The 13,913-nt window shown below is 40.8% G+C and overlaps 1 protein-coding gene across 1 annotated transcript in view; it reads left to right on the forward strand.

The window, feature by feature from the left end:
- Positions 1–13,913, forward strand: part of NALCN (sodium leak channel, non-selective) — a 284,191-nt gene that overhangs the window by 246,016 nt on the left and 24,262 nt on the right. Inside the window, exons 22-28 of the mRNA XM_084841809.1 lie at positions 334–456; positions 1,401–1,457; positions 1,720–1,840; positions 1,939–2,070; positions 5,728–5,895; positions 7,665–7,769; positions 9,462–9,568. Coding sequence (XP_084697935.1) covers positions 334–456; positions 1,401–1,457; positions 1,720–1,840; positions 1,939–2,070; positions 5,728–5,895; positions 7,665–7,769; positions 9,462–9,568 — 813 coding nt within the window. The remainder of the gene's footprint in view (positions 1–333; positions 457–1,400; positions 1,458–1,719; positions 1,841–1,938; positions 2,071–5,727; positions 5,896–7,664; positions 7,770–9,461; positions 9,569–13,913) is intronic.

The raw sequence follows: 13,913 nt of genomic DNA on the forward strand, positions 1-13,913 counted from the left end.
CTTCTGTAACTCCCTGCTAGAAGATTTTGTCTCCACTTCCCAGCTTATTTTCCTCCTGAGCCTTGGTCATCCAGCTCATATATACCTACACCAAGAGATGCGGAAAGTTTCCTCATCAGACTGTGTTAGGACTGACAGAGATGTTGACTTGCCAAAAGCCATCCAGTGATCATCATAGCAGAGCAGAGGATTTTTAAGCTCCATGCTCAACACTTCTTTCCATCCCAGTGGTTCTATTACTTCAGTCTAAAAACAAACTGAATATGTATATCTTTGACTGACATCTTTGTCTGTGATTGACTTTCTTACACCCCTTTATATCATTCTTAAAAGAAAAGTCCAAGAAGAGGAGTTGCGAGAGAATCACCCCTATTTTGACAAGCCGCTTTTCATAGTTGGTCGTGAACACAGATTCAGAAATTTCTGCCGAGTGGTTGTGCGAGCTCGCTTTAATGCGTAAGTATATGAGTACTTTGTAATAACATACTTGTTGCTTTGGCCCAGGATACTCCTTCACAACCTTGTACTTCAAGTAATATGGTTGATCTGGTCATTGCCTTATGCTCAGCCCAGCTTCTTCCTGATGGTGATGTCTTTCACCCCATGCTGTAACACCTAAAACAGTCACCACTCAGAAGCTGACGACTGTCTCTATAGGATTGCACCCTTAGTAATATTTTGAGTATGACCCATTGAAATAAATGAAAAATCCACTAGCTAACTTAAGTCTCATTGATTTCAATGGGTCGGCTCCAAGTGTGACCAAGTCTGGATCCAACCCCATGAATATGACTAACTCTTTTTCAATGCCATCTAAGGAAATGGCCATCACCGTATCTTGGGGTAGTCAACCCCATATATGTATTGATTATTTTTATTTATTACATATTGTATGAATAAGTCAGTCAGTCAGTCAAGGACCCACTCTGACTCAGCATCATTGGGTGACCCCAAATTATAAGTATTATGAAAGATGGAGCCACATTTTGCTTTATCCATAATTTTCTACCACATCTGTCACCCCCCTAGTCTTCTTGTTTCTAAATTAAAACCCACTCTAAACTTAACTTTGTATTAGATTTCTGTGATTGGTTTTTAGATAACTTCTCTCAGTTCTGGCAAGCCATAAATCAGCCTTCCCCAACCTGGTGCCCTTCAGGTATGTTGGACTGCCATGGCTGGGAATGATGGGAATTGCAGTTCAATACATCTGGAGGGCACCAGGTTTGGAAAGGCTGCCATCAAGGAATGCATTTGGGTAGTAATTTGATTTAAAATGACCATAGTTGTGAGTGCTTTAAGTTTAAAAAATGCAGACCTAGGACTCTGTTATCTAATCATAACATTGCATAACAGAGCTTGAACTTTAGGATTCTGAAGACATCTTTCCTCTTTTACAGCTCTAAAACAGACCCTGTTACTGGAGCAGTGAAAAATACCAAATATCATCAACTGTAGTAAGTATAGGGGGGAAATGATATGTCTATGTGCATGATTTCTTAAATATACATTTCTCTAGAACATGTTGATTTGCTAATATGTCATGGGATTAATATCTTTAGGAATATGTCACTGGAATCATTTTATTATGCATTTCTAACATGTCAAAATTGAGGGAGATTTTCTATGGCTGCCTTTCCAGTCCATGCTGCATGTTGGATAGGTATTTGTCATCAGTATTGGTGTCTCTAACGGGGTTTGTTTTGGTTTGGTTTGCAGTGATTTGCTGGGATTGGTTACTTATCTGGACTGGGTAATGATAATTGTTACTATATGCTCCTGCATTTCAATGATGTTTGAATCTCCCTTTCGAAGAGTGATGCATGCACCAACACTTCAGGTAAATCTATGGAAGTAACTAGTTGTGCAAAATAATTAGGTTTTTTGGTTTCTTAAGTATAGTGCTAAATATTCATTGGTCTCCCCTTTGCTTTTCAGATCGCTGAATATGTTTTTGTAATATTCATGAGCATTGAACTTAATTTGAAGATTATGGCTGATGGCTTGTTTTTTACTCCAACGGCAGTAATAAGAGACTTTGGGGGTGTCATGGATATATTTATATACCTTGTAAGTTTTCTTTCTTTATTATTTTTTTCTCCAGCATGCATAATTTTCTATGCCTCACACGGTTAATTAAAAAAAAATTCAGGCTAAATTTGAACTAATAAGAATTGGACCCCACACTAGGAATCAAAAATAATGTGCATACTTAGTTCCAACTTTCATCTACACCTCAAAATACTTTCAGTAGTATATCCATCATATGTAGGCATCCAAAGGCCTATTTTCATGCAGATGTTTCACAAAGGTATATGCAAAGGTATTGTTCAATTGCACTGTTACTGTTAACATGCTTCTTACTAGCTTATCTCCATCTCACTGCACTCTGGCATTCTGAATCACCACATTATTCCAGAAGTGGGGAAAGAAGCCACAGCAAGGGTGCTTCGAGATGAGGCTCTTATAGTGCAATGGCTCTGCCTCATTCCCGGAAATTTTAGGGGGTCCAGACATCATTGTTTTCCATTTGTAGAACCAGAAAAAATAGCTGAACAATGGTTTTGATTGACCTGTGCCTCTCCAAAAGATCTTAAGGACCAGGCAGGCTCGTATGGGAGTAGCAGGGGTGTTGTTGACAAATGTGATGGCACCCCAAATCAATTGACACTTTTTGCTACTTGCAGTCTCTTGGTCTCCATCACCTCTCAAATGCATCTTTCCCTCTTATATTCAGTCTTGCACTGCAGTTTTTTAATTGTTACTTCTTGGGTGGCTGAGTGCTTATTCACACATGCATGCACATTCATCGATGACAGTCGATGGTATTCACTGCAAATTTGTGCTGCCCCCGTCGCTTTCCATGTGCTACCATTGTATGAAGTAACCTTCATTTTCTAGTGCCAATTCTTCCTTGCAGCTGAACTTCCATTCCAAAATAACATTAGCAATATTTCCTTTGCTCTCACCATTAAATCCACATTTTCTGCCTAACTTTTCCTTATTTTAAAGCCGAACTAGTAACATGCAGTTGTTTTTTAACAATGTAAATGGCATCAGCTGGGGAACTGATAATTACGGGGATTGCAACAGGCATGACAGGGGAATTTAACCATTTCCTACAATGCTGTGGTCTTCAGGAAAGTCCTTCTATTGAACCTGGGATTTGCATTGGGAGGAAATCTCCCACTGGCACCAATGATGGATTCCATCCTCCCCCACCTCCCCCCACCCCCAACAAAAGTAAATCCCAGCTTCAGAAGTGGAATGTTCCTCAGAACTTCAGGAAGAGAGGGAAGGGTTAAATTCCCCCTCCAAACTGGCTGTGATCCCAATGATTGTCAGCCTCCACCCAGGCTTGGCTGATGGTATTTGCAGTTTTTTTAAAGGATCTATAATACTTTAAGGTGATGTAGTCCATTCTTATACTGGGCACCTAATAAACACAATTTATTTTATTTAATATTGAACTGTCCTTATTCATCAGTGTATAAATAATTAATATTCATTTATTTGATTTGTACCCCACCTTTCTACCAAACAATGGCACTCAGGATGGCTTGCAGGCATAATTAAAATTGATTAAAACAATGCAATGCATTAAAATACGATAAACATAATTACAGAATAATAATATAAACAGCACCCAACCTAACAGACCCACTTACAGGTCAAAGGCCTTTTTGAAAAAAGCGATCTTTGCCTGCTGTCAGAAGGATAGCAGAGAGGGAGCGAACCTAGCCTCCACTGGTAGAGAGTTCCTCTCTCGGATCACCACCAAACATGCCTCTGAAGATGGCAGTTTCAAAAGAAGAGCCTCTCCTAAAGATCTTGGGCTTCCTCACATGGGGATTTTTATCCTGCAGTTTACCAGGGCTTCTGCTTCCAGATTCTTTGCAGGGTTAAGATCAGCTCCCTTACATGGGCTAACACAGGCTATTTTTTCGGGGCTGTCTTTCTCGGCAGGTTCTCGCAGCCTCTTTGCCACCTCCTCAGAATTTGCTGTCTCTCTCTGCTTGGTCTAGGAGTGGGGGGGGGGAGAGAAAATGCTGAGAGGGGGATGCTTTGTCAGAATGTGCTGTGCTTTTTCTTTTTTTCCTTATCCTGCTGACTCCAGTGAGGTAGCAGAGAGGGCACCCCAAGTTATCCAGTCAGAGAGGACCACCCAGAATATCAACTCCATATTACATGTTTATCCCTCTGTTCTTCCAAAGAGCACAGAGCAGCATACATGTCTCCTTTCCTTATAGAAAAATCCTGCAAGGCACTTTAGAGGGAGGGGGGAGACTAACCCAGAGTATCTTCCCTTCCTCCATGACAGAGTAGCTTATCGTATGGACCCACCTTGTATTTACCTTATGGCACTGTGGTTATAGCAAAACTGCACCATTTCACACTGCCATTAAAGCAGATTTACATTTAAACACTGCATTATCTCTGACCTTTTAAAAAAAGTGGAATGAAGGCAAAAAAAACCTGGATGTGCCCTGGAGGTTGACAACGTCGTGTAAAGGACCCTCAAACATCTGTGAGTGAACAATCATGAGTGTGCAATAAAAGCCCCATGTGAAGGATCCCCTAAAGAACTGGGCAGGCTCCTATGGGAAAAGGTGGTCTTTCAGATAGCCACATCCCTAGCCATATAGGGCTTTATAGGTCATAACCAGCACTTTGAATTCTGCCCAGAAACAGACCAGTAGCCAGTGAAGCTGCTGTAACAAGGGAGTCGCGTGCTCTCTGTAACTAGCCCCAGTCAGCAGCTGAGATTTCTGAACAGTTTTCAAAGACAGCCCCACATAAAGCGTGTTACAGTACTCCAAACGGGATGTAACTAAGGAATGTGTGACCATGGCCAGATGAGATGTCTTTAAGAATGGACACAGTTTGCACACTAGCCTTAGCCATGCAAATGCACTCCTGGCTACCGGTGAGACCTAGGCATTCAGGGTTAGGGCTGAGTCCAAGAATACATGGAAACTGCGAGCTTAACTCTTCAGGGGGAGAGTAACCGCATCCAGCACAGGTTGAATCCCTATTCCCTAAAACATTCTCTAAAAGGGAATATTTTAAAAATTCATAGCAATGTATCTCCACAAGATTTCTAAGTGAAAACATTATGAGTTAGATTAAATCTTGCAGATATTAGGCTGTCACAGATATAATGAATATAATTTGTCACAATCAATTTGTATTCAAGCCTTGCGTGTCTGAAGGCAGAAAATGAGGTCGTTTCTCAGAAATTCTTCTTCTCCTGTTCTTTCTTTGAACAACAGCAATAACAAAAATTTGCACTGAACCTTCAGTTTCTATAAAATTCCAACATCTTAAAAAATGTGACAAAAGGTCATGCAATGAAGTTCAGCGTAGTAAGTATTTTACATTTCACACTTTTATTTGGCAGTGGAGAACATTCCAGTGATCTTTTTTAATTAAATAATTAAAGCAATCAAAAGATACATACTCCAGTTCTTAAATCCCTTTGCTTGGCGCTAGGTCCTATTGAAATCAATGGGTCACAGTTCCAAAAAAAGGAGTGGTAAAGTCTTATTGAAATTAATGATCACTTCTTACATGTCTTTTAACCCCTTCATATTCTTAAATAACATGAAAACATCATTTTAATAAGGAAGCTACTCATGAAAGATTACTTTGTTGCTAACAATATATAAGAAAACATTTAAAAACATCACGCTATATTCCCAATTGTTCTTTCTCCTTTTTCAAAAGGTAAGCTTGATATTTCTCTGCTGGATGCCACAGAATGTTCCTGCTAAATCTGGTGCTCAGCTCTTAATGGTGCTACGGTGTCTCCGACCCCTTCGAATCTTTAAACTGGTGCCTCAGATGAGAAAGGTTGTCCGAGAGCTGTTCAGTGGCTTCAAGGAAATTTTTCTAGTAAGTATAATTTGTTTTGTTTCTGTTCCAAAACAGTTTTAAAAGTAAAACGATTAAAATGTATTACATCCAACAATATCTGTTCAATAGTTTTAAGGTTAATGCATCCTAAAGAGTATAGGTTAAAATCCCATTTGTTCTTACATCTGGTAACTCTCTAGTCCTATCTATTTATAAGTTCTTACCGTATCCAGAGAATAGGGGAAGTCAAGAATAATTGGAGACAATGCTGCTCGCACCACATGATTGATTTATTTGTGGCAGACAGTCTATACGTCTTCCTTTAAGACTGAAGTACCACTGTTGTGGTGATATCACATTTTCTAAACATGTCATGTGCAGTACTTTGTACCTGGGAAAGTGTTCTATTTTTGCTAGACAGTGCGTTAATTTCTGTTGTGTTTGCAGCTTGGAATGCTGCTGTGTCGTTTGTTTGTTTGTTTGTTTGTTTTATTTAAAGTATTTTTATCCCACTCCTCAGCCAAAAAGACTCCCAGAGCAGCTTACATGCAATTAATAAAACAAGACAATTAGTTTTGTGCAACTATTCCATGCCCCCCCCCCCAAATTCTGAATACAGGTTGGGGAGAATCCACCAAATTTTGAAGTACCCATTGCACCCCATTGTGCCAGGGGTATAGATATGAATATGTCCTACTTGTGGGCTTTCCAGGGGGTATCTGGTTGACCACCACGAGAAACAGGGTGCTGATCTAGGTGGGCCTTTGGACTGAACCTGCAGGACTCTTCTTACTGGGTGGTGTGTGTGTGTGTGTGTGTGTGTGTGTGTGTGTGACTATAGAAAGGGGTTATCTGTCGGCATGAAATACAGGGCATGTGGCTGGAGACCTGGATGGAGTGAAGAGTGTGTTCAAATGAGGTGAGGGACAGCATGAGGTGAGGGAATGCACATGAACATGGGTGAAGGGATGGAAGAGTGCATGGAAGAATGCATAAATTAATGGAAAAGAATGAAGCGCTTAGCTGCCATCCTCCTCAGAAAACGCTAGTTTTGTAAGCTATTTTCCCGCCCTGCAATCTTATAATGGGAAGTCACTTGCATACTGCATATTATTATAGAAGATATATTCTTGTGGTTCAATATGGTTGAAAAAGCCACTGATCTTGTGGAAACTCCATGCCACATCCCAAAGGAATCTCTCTCTCTCTCTCTTTCTCAACTATACATATATGAATACAGGGGCAGCTTGTTGCTTTGTGCAAGTGGGGCAGCGCCAATTTGGATTGGGACCCATGTGCTTAAAGTAAAAAATAGAGTGTAAAATTGAGTGTGTGTGTAAAACCGAGATCACACCCCCTCGCTTTACATGAATAATCTTGATGTTACTTGTCTAGTTTCTCCTTGTTGTGCAACAGGCGTTGTTGCTGAAACAGAACAATGTGGGTCCAAAGGAGTACTTCTGTGTTGCAGTGTGGATTGCCCCCACCCAATCCTCGGCTTTGCAGGCATGATCTCAAATTTGCCTCAGTTTTCCTTTTCTGTACAATGGGTTGCTGCTGTGGATAAATGTGACCCCTTGGCTCTGTCTACCATTAGTTGCCTTGCCCTCTGCCCTACCAGTCCTATTAGGCACCAGCCACCACTGTATGAATAAAAGAGGAGACCCAGGCAGGGGCTCAGTCAGCACCAAATTCCATGTGCCTTTTGACCAAACTGATGGCTTAAGAGGAGGTATCCACAGAAGATCAGTCATTAAACAAAAGGCTGTTTTGAACCAAAAATGATCACGTTTAATTTACTCTTACAGGTTTCCATTCTTTTACTGACATTAATGCTTGTCTTTGCAAGCTTTGGCGTTCAGCTATTTGCTGGGAAACTGGCTAAGTGCAATGATCCACATATTACTGCAAGGGTAAGAAGAAGTTTTGCTTTCATCAGTCTGTTCGTACACGTTCCTTTCTTTGCCCATTGGCTGCTGAGGCCTCATTCCAGAGCCAGGGGAAGAAAGAGACATTTGAGGTTTGATGAAGGCAGACAGAAAATGCATAGAAAGGGCAAATATATATGAAGCAGCTTTATACTGAGTCAGACCATTTCTTCCTCCTTTCCTGTATGTATGTATGTGAAATATTTCTAGGCTACTTTCCAGGTCAAACCCACCCAAAGTGTCTTCCAACATATAAATCCATATTATAAAACCAATACAAGTTTAAAACCATAAAACATCTTAAAATACAGTTGATTTTTTTTAAAAAAATCAAGAACTACTAATAATACTAATTACAAACAGCATTCAGCCCAGCAGGAACAGTAAAATCAAATAATTATAAACAACAGTAGCATCATATATACAGCAACCTAACAAGATCCTCATTCAAGAGAAGGGAGCTATAAACAAATAGCTCTTTAGAGCCCACTTGAATGCTTGCAATGGTGGGGCATTACATATTTCAACTGGAATAGAGTTCCACAGTTGTGGGGCCACAGCCAAAAAGGCCTTGTCTGTCATGCTCACCAGCCTGATTGCTTCCACAGGCAGGCACGCAAGCATGGTCTCTGAGGCTGGTCTCTAAAGTGTAGCCAGGCTGGTATGGGTGAAGGGGGTCTAGCCCAGTTGTATCTGGCAGCAGTTCTTCAGCATCTCATGGGGTCTTCCCAGTGCCAGGGACCTGAGATCCTTTAACTGGAGATGCTAGGGATTGAACATGGAATCCTATTGACATAGCGAGCCCATGCACAACTACTATTTGGTTCAACCACATCTTTCACTAATAATGATTATGTATCTCGTGAGACCTGCATAAGACATTAAGTGTGATACGAGAGAGCCAGTGTGCTGTAGTGGCTGGAGCATTGAACTGGCAGCCAGGAGGTCTGGGTTCTAGTCCCCATTCAGCCATGGAAGCTCACTGGGTGACTTTGGGCCAATTACAGATCCTCAGCCCAACCTACCTCACAAGGTTACTGTTGTGAGGCTAAAATGGAGAGGAGAAGGATTATGCACACCACCTTGGGTTCCTTAAAGAGGAAAAAAGATGGGATATAAATGTAATAAATAAATAAAATACAAGACAAGACAAACTTACATTGCATCTGTGAAACAGAGCTGTATGTTCAGTCCTGTGGTCCTGATTTACAGACCCCCATAACAGAGCAGTGGCCTATTAAGTGTGCATGTATGTGGTTACAGAACAGATTGTTGATGCTGACAACTTGATCAGGAAAGCAGTTCGTAAGTAGACAGGGAAAGCAGGAGGCTGGATTAATTCCCTCCACCTCACTAAGCACATAATTGGTGCTGCTGATCTGATGTTGCCTACTATGTACATGCAGACTTAATCAAGGACACATCATCACAGATGATGCAGTTCAGCTTGCTGACTGTGCGAGGGGAGGGGTTCTTATCATAAGTAGTACCCTTTTTCATGCACAGATCATCTTTCATATGTGGATGATGGTTAATTTAAGTGTTGACCCCTTAAATTAAATTAAGCATAATACTTACATGTCTTTTATGATAAGATTTTGTAGTGTTTGTCATATGGAATATTTTTGTTTATATGCAGACTCTTAATTCACAAGAATTATTTTATGTTTATGATAGGAAGACTGTCATGGCATATTCCGAATAAATGTAAGTGTTTCCAAAAATCTGAATTTAAAACTAAGACCTGGTGAAAAAAAGCCTGGATTCTGGGTCCCTCGAGTCTGGTGAGTAGTATATATTCACTTGTGCTGTACTATTAAGAAGATTCAGTTAGTAATCTAGGGTATGCAGTGGACACTATAAACTAGGCTTTGATAGCTAACTTGTGCAAACCAGAAAATAGTGATAACTACAGCTTTAGGGTTTGTTCATTGCTTGCAAAATGAAAATGGCTGGCAGGAGTAATTCTCATGCATATAATCCTGCACAATTTGTGCCCACCAAATCAAATGCAGCCCACCAGCCAAGTATTGTGCCCTGCTAGGGACTCAATAAACATCCTGCTCATGTGTCCAATATTGTATAATATTCAGGAAAGAGGAGAAACGCATGATTGACATACAAAGGATCTGAGGATTATGGTGGATCATGTTAAATTACATCTTTCATTTCATTATTACTTATTTATTTCATTTAATTTAATTTCTATACCACCCAATAGCCGAGGCTCTCTGGGCGGCTTGCAACAATTCACACACACAAAAATACAAACTACAACATTATAAAAACCATTACATAATACATCATTATAATACAACCTAGTCTAAAAATGTATAACATACAAAACTGAAACAGTTTAAATAGCTAAAAACAATTTCAGTAAACAATTTCATTAACATTAAATTTCATTAATTTCATTAACAATTTCAAGACATCTGACATAAGTGCCCCATCATATACCATTAAATGCCTGGGTGCAGAGGGTGGTCTTAATCTGCTGCCGAAAAGATAAGAGTGTTGGTGCCAGGTGGGCCTCAGTAGGGAGCTCATTCCATCGTTGAGGGCCACCACTGAGAAGGCCCTCTCCTTTGTTGCCACCTTCCAAGCCTCCCTCAGAGGAGGCACTTGGAGGAAAGCCCCAGATGTTGGTTGTACTGTCTGGGTAGGTTCTTGTCAGGAGAGACATTCCATCAGGTATGTACATTTAACACCTTTATATTTTTATCCCACCCTTCTGCCAAGAATGTTTGTGCAGCTTATATGGCTTCTCTCCAACACCAATTTTATCCTGACAACAACCCTGTGAGGTAGGTTATGCTGAGAGAGTATGACTGGTGCAAGGTCACCCACTGAGCTACATGGCTGAGAGGCCATTTTTAGCTGGATCTGCCCTAAATTCATCAGTCTATCATCACTAGGCTACACTGGGATCTCAAGATGAGCATGAGTTCTAAATACATTGCGCTTTTAAAAAGGTGGCTAACATTGGAAACAGATTGGAGTGCCCCCAGATAGATAATTTTTCAGATTTCAGAGACATTGTGTTGGATCCATATTTAGTCATGCTTAGAGTAAACCCTCTGAAATCAGTGGAACGAGTTAGTCACAGCTAACTTAAGTCCCATTAATTTCAGTGGGTCTGCTCTATGCATGACTAAATCTGGGCCTGACCCATTGCTTAAGCTCACCCAGCATTTGCAAGACACATGTGGAGTTGAGCCTGGTTTGTCAGATTGTAGCCCAGAGAAATTGGCAATATAGATGCCACTGTCCACGTGAAAGTTTGTCTAGAGATTGTTGAACAAAATGTGACGCAGGATTGGGCCAGTTCTGAAATTCATCCTGGCAGTAAGCAACTTGGGGGTGGGGCGGGCGGGGGATGGATGGACTGCTGCTAAGCAAATGACATCGTGTCTGAGCTGTGCGTTTGCCCAGTTTCCCTGATACTTCCACCCCTTTGGGGAGGGGAATGGTCATGGAAAGCAGGCAAATAGCACATACATCTGTCTGTCGATATGCCTAGCTCACACATGATATAATTTGTGTGCTAGCATTGCTGCAAGAACCTGAGGATTGGCCCAATGTGATTTTTCCCCCAAGTATCCTTCCTCACACTTTCGTATTAGCACTAAATCACACAACCGGCAGCACATCTGGACACGTGCTTAGTAATATTGCACAACAAATAATTGAAATGACAGTAGTGGTTGGTTAAAAGAAACAAAGTTTTCCAGTAGTTTATCTGTGCCTAGAGAGTGATGGAACTGAGTACATGTAACCTAGGGAGAATTGTAAAAATTGAGGCAAACAAAGCAATTTTCAAGAGCTATAAAAGTTATGATAGAGATGCTGGATATAATAGCTCTGCCTTGTCACTGTGGGAGCAGGCTTTTAAGTTGCAGCCACATAGATTTAGAACCATATTATAACAAAATCCCCAAATGTTAAAAGACTTAAATGTTCCAAGGGAAGTTATGGAATCTTTGTCTTTGAATTTATAGGAGAGAGCAAGTAATTTATTTATTGACTGATTGATTATATCTAGTTCTTCTTTTGAAAGCCCTGAACAGTGTGTGTGTGTGTGTGTGTGTGTGTGTGTGTGTGAGGAAGGGAGGGAGGGAGATTTGGATCAGAGAACCGATGGGTGGGGAAAGGATTAAGGGCTCCCTATCCCCACTTCAGTTAAAAAAAATACCATCAGGCTAATGTTACACCTAAGTGTATGTAACATGGTTTTGGCTTTATCGCATAGTTCATATATCCAGACAGTGACATGTTTACCACTTGAAATGCAATCATGATTCATGTTGGAAGTTGTTTGCATGAAGCATCTCTTCACAAGATTCATGTATTCAGGGTCTGGATCCAACACATAGTATTGTGTTTTTAAAATTTCCATTACTTTCCAAATAACAGCGTAGGAGCCATTTTTCTATTATTTTCTAAAACATCATTGTAAAGGAACATCCACTACTTTTATGTGAAAATTCTCTTTAATTCTCTTCTATGCATTTTGGAAATTAGGTTAGATTCTTGTAATTTCAGCTAAACAGTCAAATAATTTAAATGTGCAAAAAGTATAATATTTGAATAGAAAAATGTGCCATGCCATGAATCCCTTCATGGATCACTGCCTTGTTGTGGTGAAGGGGCTTGCGTAACTCAATGAAGCTATAAGCTATGCCGTGCAGGGCCAACCAAGACGGACAGGTAATGGCAGAGAGTTCTGACAAAATGTGGTCCACTGGAGAAGGAAATGGCAACCCACTCCAGTATTCTTGCCAAGAAAACCCCATGGAACGTATCACAAGGCTAAAAGAGATGATGCTGGAAGATGAGCCCCTCAGGTCGGAAGGTGTCCAATATACTACTGGGGAAGAGCAGAGGGTATTTCCAAGTAGCACCAGAAAGAGTGAAGCGGCTGGGCCAAAGCCGAAAGGACACTCAGCTGTGGATGTGGATGTATCTGGTGGTGAAAAGAAAATCTGATGCTGTAAAGAACAATATTGTTTAGGAACCTGGAATGCAAGATCAATGAATCAAGGTAAGATGGAGGTGGCCAAACATGAGATGGCAAGATTGAACATCGACATCTTGGGAATCAGCGAACAAAAATGGCTAATTTAATTCAGGTGCCCATCATATCTACTACTGTGGGCAAGAATCCCTTAGAAGAAATGGAGTAGCACTCATAGTCAACAAAAGGGTGGGAAAAGCAGTACTGGGGTACAATCTCAAAAACGACAGAATGATCTCAGTACAAATCCAAGGCAAACTATTCAACATCACAGTAATTCAAGTCTATGCCCCAACCACTGAGGCCGAAGAAGCTGAGGTTGATTGGTTCTATGAAGAACTACAACACCTTCTAGAACTAACACCAAAAAAAGATGTCCTCTTCATCATAGGGGATTGGAATGTTAAAGTAGGAAGTCAAGAAATCACTGGGATAACAGGCAAGCATGGCCTTGGTGTACAAAATGAAGCAGGACAAAGGCTAATAGAGTTTTGCCAAGAGAACACGCTGATCATAGCAAACACTCTTTTCCAACAGCACAAGAGGCGACTCTACACATGGACATCACCAGATGGTCAATATCGAAATCGGATTGATTATGTACTTTGCAGCCAAAGATGGAGAAGCTCTATACAGTCAGTCAAAACAAGACCTGGAGCTGACTGTGGCTCAGATCATGAGCTTCTTGTTGCAAAATTTCAGCTTAAATTGAAGAACGTAGGGAAAACCACTAAACGATTCAGGTATGACCTAAATCATATCCCTGATGAATATACAGTGGAGGTGAGGAATAGATTTCAGGGATTAGACCTGATAGACAGAGTGCCTGAGGATCTATGGACGGAGGTCCGTAACATTGTTCAGGAGGCAGCAACTCAATCCATCCCAAAGAAAAAGAAATGCAAGAAAGCAAAGTGGCTGTCTGATGAGGCTTTACAAGTAGCTGAGGAAAGAAGGGAAGTGAAAAGCAAGGGAGAAAGGGGAAGATATACCCAACTGAATGCAGAATGCAGATTTCCAGAGAATAGCAAGGAGAGACAAGAAGGCCTTCTTAAATGAACAATGCAAAGAAATCGAGGAAAACAACAGAATACTTACGAGTCCCCTGGACT

Source organism: Heloderma suspectum, chromosome 3, assembly GCF_057233095.1.
Source record: "Heloderma suspectum isolate Gila_16-S chromosome 3, 16-S_ref, whole genome shotgun sequence".
Lineage (NCBI taxonomy): Eukaryota > Metazoa > Chordata > Lepidosauria > Squamata > Helodermatidae > Heloderma > Heloderma suspectum.